The sequence below is a fragment of the Prionailurus bengalensis genome, chromosome C2 (assembly GCF_016509475.1).
Source record: "Prionailurus bengalensis isolate Pbe53 chromosome C2, Fcat_Pben_1.1_paternal_pri, whole genome shotgun sequence".
Taxonomy (NCBI): Eukaryota; Metazoa; Chordata; class Mammalia; order Carnivora; family Felidae; genus Prionailurus; species Prionailurus bengalensis.
Genome location: NC_057350.1, coordinates 32,201,032 through 32,220,726, shown reverse-complemented (window position 1 = coordinate 32,220,726; position 19,695 = coordinate 32,201,032). Strand labels below are relative to the sequence as shown.

At 35.0% G+C, this 19,695-nt stretch overlaps 1 protein-coding gene across 9 annotated transcripts in view; it reads left to right on the top strand.

Annotated features, from left to right (window-relative positions):
- Positions 1 to 19,695, top strand: part of ROBO1 (roundabout guidance receptor 1) — a 1,145,602-nt gene that overhangs the window by 998,605 nt on the left and 127,302 nt on the right. For all 9 annotated transcript variants that reach the window (XM_043593873.1, XM_043593874.1, XM_043593878.1 and 6 more), the window contains one exon: positions 4,846 to 5,003. In XM_043593873.1, the coding sequence (XP_043449808.1) occupies positions 4,846 to 5,003 (158 nt within the window). The remainder of the gene's footprint in view (positions 1 to 4,845; positions 5,004 to 19,695) is intronic.

The following is a 19,695-nucleotide window of genomic DNA, read 5'->3' as shown; positions in this document are numbered from 1 at the left end:
TCCCAGAACTGCGTATTATTGTCCTCTCTTTTTCCCCAAGATACCTACTTCTAATTAAAATGTTCATATTTAATTAAAACACTTACTGTTGTACAGCTTTTTAAAGTCATTTTGTTGCAATAAAAGCAGAATTATTGAGAAGAATTAGTACAACATACTAACCTGAATGATGAATTCTAATCTCAACATCCCACTGAAGGTTTGAAGTGATGTGTTCCAAATGTGGAAAAATCTGGAAAAAAACCCCCAAAACATAAGAATGCATAAAATAGTCAAAGAGAGCCAGCTGACTGTCAGAAGAGAAATTTCTCATTCAACTCCTGTTCCAATGGAAAGGGGCTGAAATATTAATCATATCATGATGTTTGTATATTTAGAATTGTGGACATTGTGTTCAGATAAGACCAGATAGGTAGGCAAGTTGATAGAGAAGAGTCCTTGGTGGACAAAAGATCTGTGTTCTAGCACTGCTACTAAATCTTTACAGATTTCTTCTTCTTAAAATGAAAGCATAAATTCATGCTATCTAGCCTTGTTGTGAGGACTCAGTGAGTGGATACTTGGTGTGGTTCCTTATAAAGCTAATGTTCATTAATTGTTGGCCATTGCTAGCATTATTATTGTATTGTTCATGTTATCATTGTTACTTATGCGACTTGCTTCCCTTCCCTCTGAGGAGCCTTAGATGATTAATTTCTAAAAGAAAAGGTTAGGATCACCCATCTCTGAGTCCCCCAATGGCACCAAGATTCTGTGACTCATGAAGCTGAAGGCATTGTGGTTCACAGGTGTTCACAACATGATTAGGGAGCAAAATTAATTTCAGGAGCACGTGAACCTTACTGAAATTGGATAGACATGAGACTGCAATACACTGATGTACAATCACTGGCAAGCCTTCTGCAATAACAGAGTGGATTTGATGGAAGTACAGTTGATTAGATAGGTAAATTGCATTTAATAGTAAAATATTGACATGTTCAAAAAAAAGAAAAAAGCTCTGCATTGGAAGTTGGGACATCCCTGTTTTCTCCTGGTCTCTTCCTGAGAAATAACACAAGCTAGTGACAGTTTCTTGGGACACAGTTGTCTCTCCTTAAAGGATTAAATGTTGTCAAAGACCAGTGCCTGTTCTATAATTTTATGTTTCATTAAGTTCTAAGATTTCCCACGGGGTTCTAAAAGAGTCTCCATAATACTTCAAACAGTTTCTGCTTAACATTTTTTTTCCTGTTGCTCCCAGTTTCCTCAACATTACTTAAATGCAAATTCAACCCTAAATTTTAGAATCCTTTTCCGAAAACATGTTTACTTATTTTGAGAATTATATTAAAATTGGAATATAACTTTTCAGAAAGACCAGTGGTTATATGTTTTGTTTTGTTTTGTTTTAAAGGACAAATCTTAGCTGTTTTTTTAGACAAATAACTTCTAGGAGATTCAAACATTTAATGAGGCTTATAATTTTTTTTTCTAATGTAACAGAAAGAGAAAGACTGAAACGTGGTTGAACCAAATTCTATGTACCAACCAATGAACATAAAACAATTACATAAAGGTGGAAGAAATGTAGGATTAGGATGAACAGTGGTTTGTTTAATAACATTTTAGGGGCGCCTGGGTGGCTCAGTTGGTTAAGTGTCTGACTTTGGCTCAGGTCATGATCTTATCGCTTGTGAGTCTGAGCCCCATGTCAGACTGTGTGCTGACAGCTCAGAGCCTGGAGCCTGCTTCGGATTCTGGGTCTCCCTCTCTTTGTGCCCCTCCCCTGCTCACACTCTGTCTCTGTCTCTGTCTCTCAAAAATAAATAATAAAACATTAAAATTTTTTTTTAATATTAAATATAACACTTTACGTGATATCTACTTGGATATCTATTGTATCTATATTATTTGCTCTTTTTCAAATCAATATTAAATCTTTTCAAAAGTTAGTTCCAGACTTTAGAATTTCATACTATTCATATTACTTCACACTATCAAAATATGCATTCAGTTTAATAGTGATGTTAGGGAAGGAGAGATTTTTCTAATGAATTGCATTTGAGAATGCTTATGGATACCGTTGGCTCTTCTGCCATAATGTTGCCCATCATTTGAATTCAGTTTTTCATTACTTAAATATACATGTGAATTAAGAAAATTGGATAATTTAACTAAAAGTTAATACCATTTTATAACGTGACACAAACAATTTTTCCCCAAAAGGAAATGTTCAGGGCAAGTGCAAGGAAGAAAGTTGCTTTTATAGAATAGAGAAAAAAAAATCTTAAATTCATAACTGTGCAGGGCTGCGTATAGCCATAGGCAATACTAGAGTTTTATGCTTTACAGCTGCAAAAATAATTACATGAGCATTATCTAAGCAACAATCTTTAATGGATTACATTTTGTTAGCTTTTCATTCTATACTGTAAAAACTCAAATAACATAGTAAATGAAAAAAAAAAACTTGATTTATCTTAGACCTTTGATATTTCTGAAAGACATTTTATTATTCATTGGTTTGAGATATGATCTCAATTTTTTAAATAAGATATAGTGTTACTAAGTTGGTTTTAAAAGCTCACCAAGTAGAAAAATTGTGCAAATTATTTATTTTTATTTGAAAAGTATTTTCGTTTTGCATGTTTCAAGGGTGTTAAAATTTTTCAGAGGTGTTATCTTAGATTAATAATGTAATCCCGTAAAGGCACATAGTATTTGTTAAGGTCAATTCATTTGCTTTTTCTATAAACCTTACATTTAAATGTGGTACATTTTAACACCTAATCATAATATAAGTTCATAAGTAGTGAAAGTCTTCAAACCCTGTTGTTTACTTTGTGGTAACAGTAGCTGGAGTTTTCAGTTCAACCAGATTTACTTTTGTGTCTATGTATTTTATTAATAAATAATGTACAGTATTAAAATTAGAATCACAACAGTGTGACACAATTATATTCGCTTTTCTTTTTCCTTTTACCATTCTTGCCTAAGAGGAGGACAAAGTCTCCTCTTTGAAGTCTTATTTCCCAAGTGTTAACATAGTCACGTTGTGTCCCAAGTTGTCTCAATATGCAGATGAAAAAACGTTTTGGTTTGAGTGGATGTTAAAGCTTACCCAGTTGTGTTCATATACTTAGCTGGTATAGAGGAAGGAAAAGTAGAGAATTACAAGAGAAAACTACAGCATTTTGTAAGCCTGTAAGTTTGATTGAGGTTTGGAAGCCAAAATTTAAGCGTGACTTTTGAAATGATAGTCTGAGCGTAAGTTTTCTACAGTGTAGTACTTCATCCGTGAAAGCATTTTAAAATGTCGCTGCAATGGAAAGACACTGGTTCCAGTATAAAGTTGTTGTACCAAATGTTTAGTTCAACAGATTTCAAAAGATAAATAACATTTATCACTTCAATCTATGCACTGAACATACCAATGAACATTTTAAGTACCATCTTAAATACGATTACTAAAATTGTTCACATGTTATTACACACTGGGAGAAAATGGAGTGGGAGAAAGATAACATTTTTAGACTTCGCACTGAAGCATGTATCTCCATGCCTGCTGTGTCAATGCGGAAAGAGAGGTTATGTTCAAGTAAACGATGGAGTTGTGTTTTAAGACTAACTCATGCCAAAGAATTCATGATTTCTTTGTGTTTACAAGATACAGAGGACAATTTTGCTGTGTGAACTGTTTTTGAAATACAGATTTGGTTTATTTTCCACATTTTATTTTAATGGTTACAAAGTGAACAATAGTGCCTCTTTTGTAGTATGTTAATATCACATTAGTATCCAGTGGAGAGCTAGTAATAAACTGTTTCTGCCTCTAAAATACAGTGTTAAAAATAAAATAAAATATAGGGTCAATAACATAAATGAGGTTAATAATACCTCTCATCCTGAGCAAGTTTAAGGACTCAGTGAAATAATATTTACCAAAAAACAACTACAAACAAAAAATACAGAAGATACAAAGTGATGCAAGTTGGTAGTGGTGCTGTTATCATCACTGGGTCCTTCTAACATTTCGTTGGCTCAGTGATAACAGAAAAACACAGTATTTTGAACATAGTCATTTTGCAATTATATCTAAAGTTTTTATAATAAGCATATTTAAGTTGTAATGCTTATAAACTTTTTAAAAATTTTTTAATGTTTTTATTTATTTTTGAGACAGAGAGAGACAGAGCATAAGCAGGGGAGGGGCAGAGAGAGAGGGAGACACAGAATCCAAAGCAGGCTCCAGGTTCTGAGCCATCAGCCCAGAGCCCGACGCGGGGCTTGAACTCTCGGACTGTGAGATCATGACCTGAGCCGAAGTCGGATACTTAACCGACTGAGCCACCCAGGTGCCCCTGTAATGCTTATACACTTTTATATACTAATATGAAATATCTTTAAAATGACTCAATTGAATGTGTGTTTGGAAGTCTATTTATTTTGCTTTGTATGTGTATGTAATTCATTTAATAATACAAAGCATCATCCCAATGTGTCATGTAAGTGAAAGGAGGATTCAGTTATATTCATTAGTACATGGAAGAGAAAATGTGAGCAGTAGGCAGAGAAGAAATGCATCTTAACGATAAGCCAAATGCTATTGTGAGGGCACGAAATAGCAAAATACACTTGTCCACTGGCCCATAGGTAATATCACATTATCCCTGTTGTGTAGCTTAAGGCCAGATTAAGGCCATATTAAGTTGCATATGTCTCTAAGTAAATATAGATTCTCCAAGATATATTGAGGTGGCTATTACTAATAGTTTATTATAATAAATGTCTCCTTGCTGAAGTTCGGAGATAAGGACTGTGTATGTCACCATTGGGTATAATGATTTAATCTTGTTCCTGCAGTACTCCGGGATGACTTCAGACAAAATCCTTCCGATGTCATGGTGGCAGTGGGGGAGCCTGCAGTGATGGAATGCCAGCCTCCACGAGGCCATCCTGAACCCACCATTTCATGGAAGAAAGATGGCTCTCCGCTGGATGATAAAGATGAACGAATAACTGTGAGTATTTCACTCAGTGGAGGGGGGCGTTCATCGATCTAACTGTTATATCTTCACCAAAGAAAAGAGAGAAAAGTGAAGTACTTTGTTTTGTTTTGTTTTAAAAAGGTTACATACCCCCCATTTGCGCTTCTTTTAAAATAAACATATTTCAGTTTTCCCCAGGTGGACATGAAAATGAGTGAGGAAAATGCATGTTGCTTATTTTGGAGATTAGTAAAAGCAAATTATAATTTCTACTTTAATGTCTTAGAGTTAACACCTTTATGCATGATTTAAGTATTGTTATAATTCAGGGCATATCACATTTCCATATGCTACAGTAAAAATTGTTAAAAATTCGATAATATGGTATGTTTCCAAAGGCGTCCTACGTCACTTCAGGACTTTTTTTTTTTTAATCTCTTTCTCCTTTTCAAATGGCTTTTGTGTTCTGTACAGTTTAATATTGTGTCTGAAAAATAAAACCTCATTCTGAATGATGGTTAAGTGATGGATTTATCTCATTCAAAATAAAATTGCGTGACTTGATTATTGGATTTCAAATTCCTGCTGTCATACACGTAGCGGAGTATGCCTTCTGGAGTAATGATACATTTTATTGACATCAGTGATTCTTTATGACCTCTTTCTATCTTGTAAAGTGTTTACTGAAACACCCAAATAACTGAACTCTAATTGATTCTATGATTGTACAGTATTGCCCTTTACAAGTTTCTTTGTTTTGCACATACGCTGTATTATGAATTCATTGGCCAAGATTTCAAGATACCCAGGAATGGGGCATCTGGGTGGCTCATTCAGTTAGGCATGCGACTTTGGCTCAGGTCATGAGATCATGGTTTGTGGGTTGGAGCCCCGCATCAGGCTCTGTGCTGACATCTCAGAACCTGGAGCCTGCTTCGGATTCTGTGTCCCACGCTCTCCCTGCCTTCCCTGTTCTCTCTCCCTCTCTCTGTTTCAAAAAATGAATAAACATTTAAAAATTAAAAAAATAAATAAATAAAGGTACCCAGGAGAATATGTGTATAAGGAAAAGTCACTGCTAAAGGTATAGAAAAACAAATTTGTAGCACAGACCCCATAGCCCTAATAAATGTTTGCACTATTTCTGAACAACCAGTTAGCAGATTAGCATGAGAATTAAATAGGGAAAAATAAAATCAAGAAGGTTATAGTAGACAAGGTTTTAGGGACCTTGAAGAAAATCAAGTATTTTTCTTGCAGTGATCTGAATTAGAATGAGTCTCTCAAAGGAGTTTTAGAATTCTAGTGATTGGGCTGAGAATAACCTAGCTGTACTTTTAAGAGGTGTTGAAAAGTCACATGGCAAAGTGAACTGTATGTGAAAATTGTTTTTGGGAAGCGAAGTCAAGAGCACAGGGGAGCAAAGACCATAGGAACAAATGCTTCTCTTACTGGTGACAACAGATTCCTTTTTAGATTTATGTATAATTAAGATAATAACTTTGCCTTAAAAACGTATTTTAAGTCACCTAATGACCATTATCTGTAATTTCCATTTCCCTGCCTGAATGATTCAAACACACTGAAACCATTATTACCCATTTCCTCCTTCATATCTTTCCTGATTCATTATCTATTTGTGTTTAATATGAATTAATGAAAAAATTCTCAGCATCAGAGATGCAGCATTAAGCAGAAATCAGAAAGTCCCCTGTCTGGAGTTTATATTCTGTGAGTGATTATATAGCTAAAACCAAAATAGATAGTATAATATATAATATGCTAGGCTATAATAAGTTCTATAAAAAATACTGAAGGGCTAGACAGATTAATTAAGATAGGGGTGGGATTTCAGTTTTAAATAGTGTGACCAGAAAATGCTTCTCGTGAAGACCTGAAAAAATTGAGGGAGGGAACTCTACAAGTACCTGGAAAAGTAAGCAGACAAAACAATATGTTTAAAGACCCTAACATGGGGCCTACCTAACACATTTTTTTTAAAGAGCAAAGTGGTCAGTGTGTGTTGAGTAGAGGGGAGGTTGGTAGGAATTAATATTGGGGGAACAGTAGTAGCCAGACTGTGTAGGACCTTATAGATCTTGTAAATAATTTGGATTTCCTCCTTGAGTGAAGTGAAAAACATCAGAGTTTTCTCAGAAGAATCCTCTGTTGTCTTGAGAACACACTGAAGGGACAGCAGTGATTACACAGAGAGACTATTTGGGAGCTTTTTCAATAATCTAGGCAAGACAGAAATGGTGGTTTGGATCATTCTGCTAGGAGGGAAAATAGTGAGGAGTGGGTAAATTCTGGATCTGCTGTGAAGCTACAGCCAACAGAATTTACTAAGAGATTGGATGTGGCTTGTAAGAAAAAGAGAAGAGGCCAGGCTTACCTTAATTGATTGGCCTGAGCAATTGAAAATATCGAGATGCCATTTATTGTACAAAGAGAAGATTTGGGGTTAGAAGTATCAGGAGCTCAGTTTGGGACATTGCAATTTTGAAGTACTTGTTAGATATCCAAGTAGAAATGTCAAATAGGCAGTTGGAAACATGAGTCAGAAATTCAGAGTTGAGGTTGAGGCTGGAGAAAAAAAATTGAGTTGTGGCAGACATGACAAGTACTTATTACTCTGCAATCCTCCCCTGCTTCTGGGCAAATGAAAGACTCTGCTGCCCAGTTTCTTTGCTGTTGGGCAACCAATCTGACTGGTTCAGCTTTATGGGATGTGTATGGAAGTTAAATAAATTAAATACTAGCGAGTGAGCCTCTAGCTCTTTTTTGTCTTCGCCATGTAGCAACCAAGGAGGACATGTTCCAAGTAGTACAGCTACAACATGGACACTCAAGGGCCCGGATCCCTGAGTTATGGGTACCCAAACCTTCCATCCCACACCTCTGTCTTTCCATGATAGACACATCAAATGAATGAGAAATCTTTGTTGTATTAAGTCATGGAGCATTTCTTACCATAGACTAATGTAGCTTATCCTGATGAATATGGGAATCATCCTTATGTACACATTATTTAAAACCAGGAGACTGAAATCACCAAGGTAGTGATTACATGTAGAAAGGAAAAGAGATTCAGTGTTTAGCCCTCAGGGAGAAGAGGCAGAAAGAGCAGTGGAGTCTGAGAGGGAGCGGGTGAGAAAAGAGGGATGCCAGAGGACAGCCAAGCAAAGACAGGATGTTAGGGAGGTGACAAAGACTGAGTCAGTGGCAGCCCTTCCAACACATAATGTAAGGACTGGGAATTGATCATTCAGTTTAACCACTTGGTGGTCAGTCGCTGATGACCTTCACAAGAGCAGTTTCAGTGGAGTTAAGGGGTTGAAACCTCAAAGAACTGGTTCAGAAGAGACTGAGAAGATTGAAATCAGACACAGAGTATAAGCCATTCTTTTTATGTTGTATCTAAGATAATGGATAAAAAACATGAAGGTGATTGTAGTCTCACATTTGGAAAAGTCAGGCTTCAATGTTTTTTGTGTGTGTGCGTATGTGTGTATCTGTGCATTTTCTGTGATATTAACAGTTTAAAACTGCTGTGGTAAATTTGGTTTGTAATAATTCCTAGAACCTCCTGTTGTATCATATATGAAATGTGAAGAGATGTTATGGTTTATGCCAAAATGTTTAATTCATTATTGGATCTTCATTTACTCGTTGCCGTCCAGAGGGTGCTATCTACTGTAAATACAAGGCTTCTGTTCCCCTACTCGTCAGTAATGTAGAGTCAGTATAAGAAGTGCCTCCAATCAGGAATCAAACCATTTAAAGTTGCAATACCAATGCTATGAAACAATGCCAACATGTTAATGTATAAATAATTTTAAAATCATTTAAATGCTGCCAAAATGATGATCCACGATAGCGTCCCATATGCTAGGAAGTTGTAACATCTGAAACTTTACTATTTCCAAGACCATCTGTGTGTTTTGTATAAATTATGGCTGTGAAACTGATAAAACACGAGGTAAAAGCACATTTATACATGCAGGGAGATGAATAGATTAAAATCAGCAGTTTGAGTTCAAAATTACTGTTCTTATTTAGATCCTAATTGTTTTTGTTTTTGTTTTCCTTTAGGCAAAACTCAAATTGAGTAATTAAAACAAAAATTTAAGACAGAAACAGAATGTCTGACGTTCTTTCCAATTCTTCCCCCCCCCCCCCCCGCCGCCAATTGAATGTAAAGTCTTAAGAGATATTGGTTATTAGGATATTTTATGTGATTCTTCTTTCCTAAGCTTTGTTTTCAAATCATTGTTTTCATTTCTTTGCCAAATGTGTTGAGCACAGATGAACAGGAGATTAAAGCACATAATATCTTTATGAAAGGCAAGTAAAGATTGCATGGTTATTGCTACAGTTTTGGTTCTAGGAATTTCTAGAGTTCTTTAATGTGGTGGCTTTCTTTGTTGAAAATTTGAAGTACGACTCTCCCAGCTGTGAGAACAAAGACACACCCTACAAAAAAGGGCAAATATGTAATTGTAGCTGCACCTGTATTTTTGATGTTCTTAAGTCATTTCTTTTTACACTGACCTGGATTCTGAGCCAAATTTTAGATCTGTGATGATTATAAACCAGCAATGTATAAATACCATTTTCTTATTTTCCTGACAGGAGAATCTTTTAGAACTCTTCTGACACTTCTTTCTTAGAATAATTTGAAGGAGGACTTAGGTAATGTTTAGTCTTTCTTCCTTTTTTTTTTTCCTAAACATGAGTATTTATATTTAGAATTAGAAATAGAAGTAGTTTAACTGGAAGACTGGATTAAATAGATTTACTTAATATGACTGAGAATTAGTCATAACCATTATTACTAATAAATGAAATTTTCTCACAGAGATGAATCAGAGGACCAAAATCTTTTTTTTCTAATGTAGAACATTGGATATACTTTACAAAGAGTGATATATTTAGTTTATTTTATTGTATTTTGGAAATATTGTACTTAAATTCAAGATTTTTTTTGTAATGTGAAAACTTGATGATGTTAATAATGGGGAATAAAAGTAATGCCAAATATTTAAGAAAATAATTTTGTTTTTAATAAAAAAACTAAAATTGTCCATGAATTAAAGAAAAACTTAAATACAATTGAAAGTAGATATCACAAATATTTTTCTAGATTATAAAAGGGTTTATGTATAAAGATGGTCAGTTACAAGATTTTGTTAAATAAAAGCTGGCAAGTAAACCCAAAAGGCTCAAGAAAAATTTTAGTATGATATTGGTTTTCTGAATGAATGTAGAGTCATTAGTAAAGAGAGAAGAGAAAGTTACTGATGCCAAAACATTATAAAAGGGTATTAAGTTTATTAAAAATGTGCCTCTTATTTTATATTTGTTGACCTGGGGGATTTTTTTTCTTTTTTTTATTTAATGTTTATTTATTTTTGAGAGAGAGAGACAGAGCATGAGTGGGGGAGGGGCAGAGAGAGAGGGAGACACAGACTTCGAAGCAGGCTCCAGACTCTGAGCCGTCAGCCCAGAGCCCGACGTGGGGCTCGAACTCACAAACTGTGAGATCATGACCTGAGCCGAAGTCGGACACTCAACCGACTGAGCCACCTAGTGCCCCGACGTGGGGGATTTTAATATTATTCCCTTCCCTCCCCTCCCCTCCCCTCCCCTCCCCTCCCCTCCCCTCCCCTGCCTTTCCCTTCTTCCTTTCATTTTTTAGAGTGAGAAAGAGCAAGAAGGGGAGAGGAGGGAGGGAGATAGAGAAAGAGAAAAAGAGAGTATCTTAAGCAGGCTTCACGCTCAGTGCAGAGCCCAACATAGGGCTCGATCCCATGACCCTGGGATCATGACCTGAGCCACAGTCAAGAGTCAGTCCCTCAACTGACTGAGCGAGCCAGGCACTCCAATATTGTTTTCTTAGTGCATAGTTTTTGTTTTGTTTTATTTTGTTTTGTTTTGTTTTGTTTTCACCTGAAACTAATGTAATATTATATGGCAGGGGTGCCTGGCTGGTTTAGTCAGTACAGCATGTGACTCTTGAGTCATGAGGTTGGGCCCCACATCAGGGATAGAGATTACTTAAAAAAATAAAATATTAAAAAGCCATTGCATGGCAAAGTTGCTTATTATAAATCAACACAGTTTTGGGGTCACATACTGAAGATCAGTTTCCCTGCTATTAGGTCTCCATGAGATGCACATTCTCCTGATTATAGCAGTGGGTACTGCAGGCATAGCTACAAGGAGGCAGCCAATCTCTCAAAGAACATAGCTTATAAAATAAAACTTATTTAATTAGTTATTATAATCAAAACCCCAAGTGTATTCATAAACTAAAATATATTATGCAATAATACCCAGGTGGTAACTAATGAAACAATAGCAACTATATGGTTTGCCTCAGCATGTGATAAATTGTGAGGGCAAATTGATACCATTATTTTAATAAAAGAAAATGATAGTTGTATATATTTATATATGAGATCTGATGATTTATGACTGGGAATGAAACCTTTCGATATAGATTAGCAAATGAATATTTATAGGAACAATAGTAAGTTCTCAATTCCTAATTTCCATAAAATCCTACAGAGTTTGCAACATATATAATGACTCTATTTGCTGTCAGAGTAAATTTCAATTTAGAATGACAGTAACCTTTAGCTCCTGGTAAAAAATACTGTCTTTAGGTTCTCAAGGGTCTGGAAAGGTTAGTTCACACAGTGAAGGTTATGGTGGTCTTAAAACTAGGATTGGTACATTTAAGAATTAGTCCATGTTAAAAAAAATTAGTCCATATTATCTCCAGTAATGAAAACTATAACATAAAGATGTATAAAAATTGAAAGGTGAGTAGTTTGATAAAGATGGCATGAAATTGTTCAAATTAGACCAAAATTTATAGTTCAGATAAACAAAAAATATTTTTTTCTGGGTACTAGAAGCCCTACCTCAAAAGGTATGAGGTGATTATCTAAAGAGGATGAAAGAAAGATTTATATTAAAAAGCATATTATGAATCAGTGGATTATTCAACTGAATGTGTTTTATAATTAACTGTCCAAATTGTGGATTAGCTAGGTTCAAATAGAATCAGCTATATACATGTCAAAAGTTATTGCTGAAAAATTAAGCAATTATGAGAAACTATATAATGAATGGCAAATTGAGTTAAGGAAAATATTGTTTATGTAGTGGCTTGAAAATTTTGTATAGATATAATAAAAATATAGTAAAAACTAACACTGTAATAGTACAGTGTAAATTGTGAGATCTATCTGGACTCAATTCTGAAATATCAGAGTTAGTTTCTTCATAATAACCTTTGGCTGTCATTTATCCTGAATGATTTCATTTTACTAGTTAAAGAAAAGCTTAAAAGACATTCATCTCTTCATGTTTGAAATTCTTAGCTTTTGAACTAAAATTTACAGATGAATAAAACATGCTTCTTCCCTTCCCTTTGTATGTGGCATTCTGACAAACATCTTTTTAATGACTTGTATTATTCTATGAGATCAGCTGTGTCTTGAATTTTTAAATTTTCACCTACCTGTTCTATATGCTGTAGTAGCATGCTAGGGGTATCCTCTCTGTCTTAAAAACTTTCGTTCTTTTTTCTACTTGATTGAAAAAATAATTCAGATGATGGGAATAGTTTTATTATAAAATACTGATTTCCATCAAAGCCACAGTCAAACTTGAAACCATTTTATTGCCATTTTCATCTACTTATCACATACCTATACTGATTTTTTCATTCTTCTTTGAAAAATGTAGAAAAAAATTACAGTATAAATACATTTTAACATGAGCAAGTGTATTAATATTTTTTTCTTAAGGTGACTTAGATGGGATGGCCAGCAATGCTGGTTTCCTGGGCACTATCCTGGTATTTGAGTTAAAAACCCCTAGTCCTGGGAAAACCAGGACTGTTGGTCAACTTAAGCCTAGGCTGTTTAAAGGAATTGACTTATATATGAATAAAAAAATCACACGCATACAAGGTAAGTAAAAAATAGTTAAAAAATAAATGGAAGCATCTTACCTATATCATTTCTTTCATAAGCCAGTTAAGGATTTGAAAATCATGAATGAAGTTAGGAGCAAAAGTCAGTTATACATTGAAAAAATTGTTTAACACTTCCCATTCCCATGCTAGAGAGGTACAGTTGTAAGCATAAAGTATGTCATCAGTTCTTTTTCCCATCCTTTTCTGCTTCCTGTGTGTCTTTCTAGGTTTCTTTGATTTCCCTTGTTGGTGTGATATTTTGGTGAAAAGCAGCTGACTCACATCCCATCCAAATCCCCAGTGTCCTCCAGATCCTTCATGAATTTGGCATTCAGCCTCTCCTTGCCAATTACTTCCTTTCCCCCCAATTCCCACATGTCTCCCTCCTAAGCCATCTGCTCCTCCTCCCTTCCTCCGATTAGTGCTTTCCTCTGGTCTTCCGATTTCTTTTATTGTTCAATGTCTGTTGCTTCCTTTTCCCCCTCTCCTCCCCTGGAGGAAATCAGCACACTTAATGCAGCTGATGTCATAGAGCCCCTTTTCCCTGAGAAGTTGAAGTTGTGTTCCTGCAAAATAAATATGTAGTTCTGTTTTATGAAGGTCAGAGGAAACTGCGTAGTCACCCAGAATTTTTTTTTCCTGTCCATCTTATGTAGCAAGTCATACATATTTCATATTTTATATTCTTTAAACAAAAAAAGTTTTTTCGTGATTTAATTCTAAGTTAAATCAATATAAGTCTATAATATGAAGCATGGGACTGAAGAAATCGGTTAAAAAATAAGTTTATGGGATGCCTGGGTGACTCAGTCGGTTAAATGTCGGACTTCGGCTCAGGACATGATCAGTCAGTTCGTGAGTTCGAGCCCGCGTTGGGCTCTATGCTGACAGCTCGGAGCCTGGAGCCTGCTTCGGATTCTGTGTGTGTGTGTGTGTGTGTGTGTGTGTGTGTGTGTGTGTGTGTGTCTGCCCCTCCCTCCCTCCCTCCCTCTCTCTCTCTCTCTTTCAAAAATAAACATTAAAAAATTTTTAAGAATAATAAAAATAAGAAATTTATGTACTATGCTACTGTGTTAATTTTCACATTTAATAATTGAAACAAAGTGGATTAGTGGAATAAAACATAGTCTTAGGTATCATAAGACCATATAACTTCAGGTTTCCACACTTATTAAATGCATGATCTTATGGACATTTGATCTCTATAAATGTCATTGTTTCCACTGGTGAAATGAATTGTCTAATAATACCTATGTTGCTTCAGTGGTGTTATTGTAGGAATTCAGTGAGAAAATACATGTTAAATATCATTATAAATGGTCACCATTTACACTCTATATACACTCTATATACATGTATTAGTCATGGATGTTCTGGTTATTACTGTTGTTGGTATACTTGCCTGAACTCTGGATATATTTAGTCATCAAAAACTGTAGAAAAGCAAAATCAGTAACTGTTTGTGCCATAGCAATTTTAGCTTTTCTGAATAAACAAATATATACATATGAGAAAAGAGATCTGACATTTATGTCTCATCTAAATTTCTGTGTATATCCAAATCACGACTGTGGGAAAATTTCCATTTTCTACAGAATCACCAAGAGTATTCAGTTTAGGTGAATATTATGAGTAAAGTATTTAGACTAATACTGATATTAAAAAACAATTTTGAGTCCTCTGTACATCTTTATCCTGAAATGCAATGATCAACAGGGGATTCCACAAAAGAATTTAAGCCCTATTGCCCTAAGGCATTCACTATGTGTAACAAATTGACTTTTCTCCCATGCATCCAGTTATGTATAGTTCTTAGGGGAATTGCTGTGATTCAGATGAGGTACACTGGTTGAGAACGGCTGGTTTATCTTCACATGGATTGCCCTGATCTTTCCAAAACTTGTAATTCTATTTAAATAATTTTACACATACTCCTGTTTGGACACTGAAACTAGAAAAAAGAAAGCCAAGCATTTCAGACCCACTTGGGAGGTCTAAGTACTCTTATGAAAGAATTATACAAAACTAAGATATTCTCAGTTCTAGCATTCAAATTAGTTTAGATGACAGTATAATTATAAACATAATTCTGGTAAGTATTTGGTTGTTGCTCTAGTTTTTCATTATTTATGTGTTAGAGGTGCATTTACAAACTCGGATGCCAAGAGTTTGAAGGAACAGATTATGAGAGTCTTTGCATATGCTATTCCTACTGCTTGGAAATGTTCTGACCCCTATACCCTCTTTGTCTAACTCACTCATTGTTCAGGTTCCAATTTAAAGCAACTTCTATATGGGAGTCTTCTGTAAAATCCCACTGTGCACATCCACACTAGATTTATCTCCCTGTTATCTGTGCCTTTCCATTTTATTAAGTATTTTTTCTAATCTATTGGAAATCTTTGTTTATGAATTATTCCTCTAATATACATAACATACTTGAGTACCAGCTGTAATCCCTGGGTCTGTCTTCAGGTTGGCAGCTCCATATATATTTCTCTAGAAATTGTTAAGTGAATGAAATGTACATCAGAGTACTGTTTTCTAGCATACCTAGAACTGAAAAGTTGCTAATTTGAACATACTTGATTTTATTTTCCTATATTTTTTATATTGGTGTTCTTATTCCTCTATAAAACGGAAAGGACGTATCATCCACACCATTTTTTTCCTCTAAAGCATGGTTTCCAGTAGCTTGACAGTAAGTGAAGGAAGAGATACTCTACAAGTTAATTATGTGAGTAAAGATACCTCTATAAGTGTGACTTACAGATACAGAATCTTCCAGATGGAGCTGACTTGAGAGACTGTAAATAGGCAAACCCCTTTACTTTTAAGAAGAAAGGGGGAGCCAGGGGATTTGATTTGCCCTGAGTCACTTAATGAATCTGTGTTTTGAGTCAGAAGTAAGAGCCAGACCTTTCAAACCAGACTTTTTCCTGTTCTGATTTTTCCCAGGATAGACTAAACCTGATCAATTCTTCTAAATCAGCACTTAAATTTGACTAAGACAAATCCTAACAAAAAAAAAAAAATCCATAGGTAAAGAAAGTATTTTGCTAGATTCATTTCATATAATTTTGCCACTTGTTTTGTGTCCCAAATTCAAAATTTCCTATCTTGATAAGTATAGAAAGTAGTATTCTCAATATATAGAGTTTAACAACATCCTCTTCTTATTTATCCACTGGGTACAAACATGGCCTGTGTCAGTTTGATTATAATTCTGCCCATGTTTTAGCTTTATTAAGTATATTATTAAGAACATATCCAAGTTCATCTTAAGTTAGCCTTATCAAATGTGTTATGAAGAATGTATCCAAGTTCATCTTAAGTGATTGACTCTCAGAGGTTGCCTCAGATCTCATTCAAAATAAAAAATGGCAACAATTTAAATAGTAAGTGAAGCCTAATGTATGGCCATCTTAGGAAGGTCTTTTAGTTCTGAAGCTCCTTTCTGAAGCTGTACTAACAACTAGACCTTGGTCAAAGTCCTTTAACTGTTGACAGTATTAAGATAATAATATCTTCCCTGATTATTTATTAGGATTATTATGAGAATCAAACCAGAGTAATGAGAACATTTTGCGAACTATCAATGACAGCCTTTAAGTACTTCTGTCTTGATTTTCAGTTAATGTTCATTCTGCATTGGTATTTATAACTTGGAGAGGTAAGAGACTTAACAATTTTTAAATTAGGAATGGAAAAGAATGCTTTTGAATTAAATATTTAATGGATGGAACCAAGAAAAACCAATAAAAAACGCTGGTTAAACTGTGGTATACCCCGTTTTGATCAGTTTTAAGTGTATAGCAAATATATGAATCTCCTTCTCTTTGGCATCTACCTTTAAGGGGTCTACAATTTATAGTGTGCTTGCCCATTTTTGTCTGGATCCCTTGAGACACCTAGTTGTAATTCCTAATAAATTCTTCATACAGGGGTGCCTGTGTGGCTCAGTTGCTTAAGGATCCAACTTCAGCTCAGGTCATGATTTCAGGGCTTGTGAGTTCAAGCCCCACATCGGGCGTTGTGCTGACAGCTCAGAGCCTGGAGCCTGTGTCCAATTCTGTATCTCCCTCTCTCTCTGCCCTTCTCCCACTTGTACTCTGTCTCTCTCTTTCAAAAATAAATAAACATTAAAAAAAATTCCTCGTATGTATGTGTAAACTCATTCCAGTACTACAGAGAAGGTACAAGTAGGTTAAGATGCAGAGATAATGTAGCAGAGGCTAAAGATTGCCAGACAATGTGTTTCCTCCGTCAACAAATAGTCTTTGGTTCAGGAAACAGGAAATAATATACTATAAAATTTTCAAGTTTCCTCTAAGTAATGTAATGAACGTCCCTATGAGTACAAATCCTAACATATGTGAAAAATCAGAATAGTCTTGAACAATTTTGTCATTGTACAACGTTGATGTTTTATCCTGTTTTTTGTTGCATGCTGTTTGTCAGAACTCTTTGAAACCTCCTGAGATGGTTCTGGCCTTCCGATTTTTTTTTCCAAACAGACTTCCTTAAAAAGAGTTTAGAATATTTTTCCAAAATCTAATCCCACCCAAATGTTAGTTTTAGCCAAAACAACATTAGAAGACATAGAGGAGTACCTAGCAGATCTGCCCAAGCCTCCTTTCATGTGGAATTCTGCCAACTCCTGAAATTCACTGGGCTGAAACCTAATGTGGATGTATGCCGCTGATTAGCATCCATGATACTTCAGTCGGAGTAGACCTTCCAAAAAGAAGTGCCTCAGAAATGTCAATAATTGGCTAAAAAAAGTTGTACCCCATAATTCAAAGTAATTATCAATACAGTATATTAACCAGAAGTATTATAACCCTACAAAATGAATACACATGGTCAGATGACAAAGCCTATAATAAGAATTTCCGATTAGTTTGGTATACTAATAGAGCAAGCAGACTTACAAACGTTGCTTCCCCCTCCCTCACCCTTTTGTTCCCCTTATAATACATGCTCACTCAAGCAGCTGTGTTTCTTCATTTTCTGAGACTTTGATATATTTGATCAGGCCATTATATTCCTCCAAATAGCCAAAGACTAGTGAAATTTTACTACTGTCTGGGAGCACTTTGTTTAATTATGAGTTAAAGTCATTAGCCAAATTAAAGGTATAATCTGTGGTTTCAAGGATGGTGCTCTAACCAGTTTATTTCATTTTTGATGTTCTGTTAAGCACAGATGAAATGCTTCTCTAAAAATACAGTTTTAAAATTTATCTTAAGGCATTGCTTACAGATCTTACCTGTAATTTGGAAAACATTTAAATCATAACAGAATACTTTCTGGTAAATTCTGTATTTAAAAAAAAAAAGTTGACTTTTCTAATTGCTTGTAAATTTTGTGCTTGCTTACGATGACCAAGCCTTCACTTGTTTTCTGTTCACCATAGGCAGGATGAATTGTAATCTTAGAAGCAAAGTAGTAGATTCAGAAGTGCACTTGATTGTACAAGGCATTCTTTCCTTAAAACATGGTCCAAGATGCAGAAATCAAAGACATTATGTAAAGCCTTTAAGTTTTAAATTATTTTTAATCTGACCACTTTAAAGGGGGTTGGGATTTCTTTTTCATTATTTGTAATTGGCTAAGATTGACTTTATTTCTCAATCTTGTCCATATTATCACTTTTATTTAAAGACATTCTCTCAAAAAATAATCCCAGATTTTATGCTGAGGCTGATTTCTAAACTAATGCTGATTTTGCATTTCTTTTGTTTAAAGGATAGTTGCTTTAAAAGTACCAACATTCTATTGGTAACATCTGACTACTTCAATTTTTATCTCCTTAAACTCAAAGAATTTGATAATATGATAAATAGTACACTTGTAAAATAATCTGGTGTGCATTAACAAAATTACTAACAGATGGCATAGGGTTTTCTCTTCTTAAATCTTATAAATGTAGGTGATCACGAAGCTTTAAAGACTGGTCACAGTAGACAGAGGCTCATATTTAAGTCACCTTTAAGAGCATCATCTTGTATGGGAACATTTCAAGAGCAGTTGATCTCAATATGTATAAAACTGGTTGAAAATAATGGAAAATTGTCTCCTTGAGTGGATAATGTGTAATTTGCTCAGGAATCCATTATTTCATGTTTCTTTGTCTTCTAACATTCACAGTGTCACTCTTCTTTCACCAAGACATTATTACATCACTATAGTGCCCCATGCATCATGCTTATAAAAGATCATGTCAGGTTTCCCCATCTTTATTAGGGAAGCTTATAAACATTCTGTTTAAATTATAAACATCCCATGATACGAAGTGCATGTTTATATGGAAAAAGAAGAACCATTCCTCTGTATAGAAACTAATATAAAATATTTACCTAACTCCACTTTACTTGCAAAGAACACATGCATATGTCAAGTGTAAACATGCACATTTTTCCACTGGCAGCTAGATGGATTAATGGCAATTAGGTTGGATATCCAGATCAGTCAGGCTTAAATATGGAGATGGGAAGGAGGTCTATCAAGCTAGCATTCTCAGGGGAGGTCCACCAATAGCACCTATTTCTTTGCCACGCCCTTGAGTCTTGGGATATATACATTTGTAGGATATTGCTAATTTGTGGTTTGTGGTGTGGGATGCAAAGAAAATATGAGTTCCTGCTTTTGTTCAAAAGGAAGAACTCTATATAAGCTTTATCTTGGGTCTGCAGAGAATGAGCTCCAATGCACTTGCAAAACTGGAGC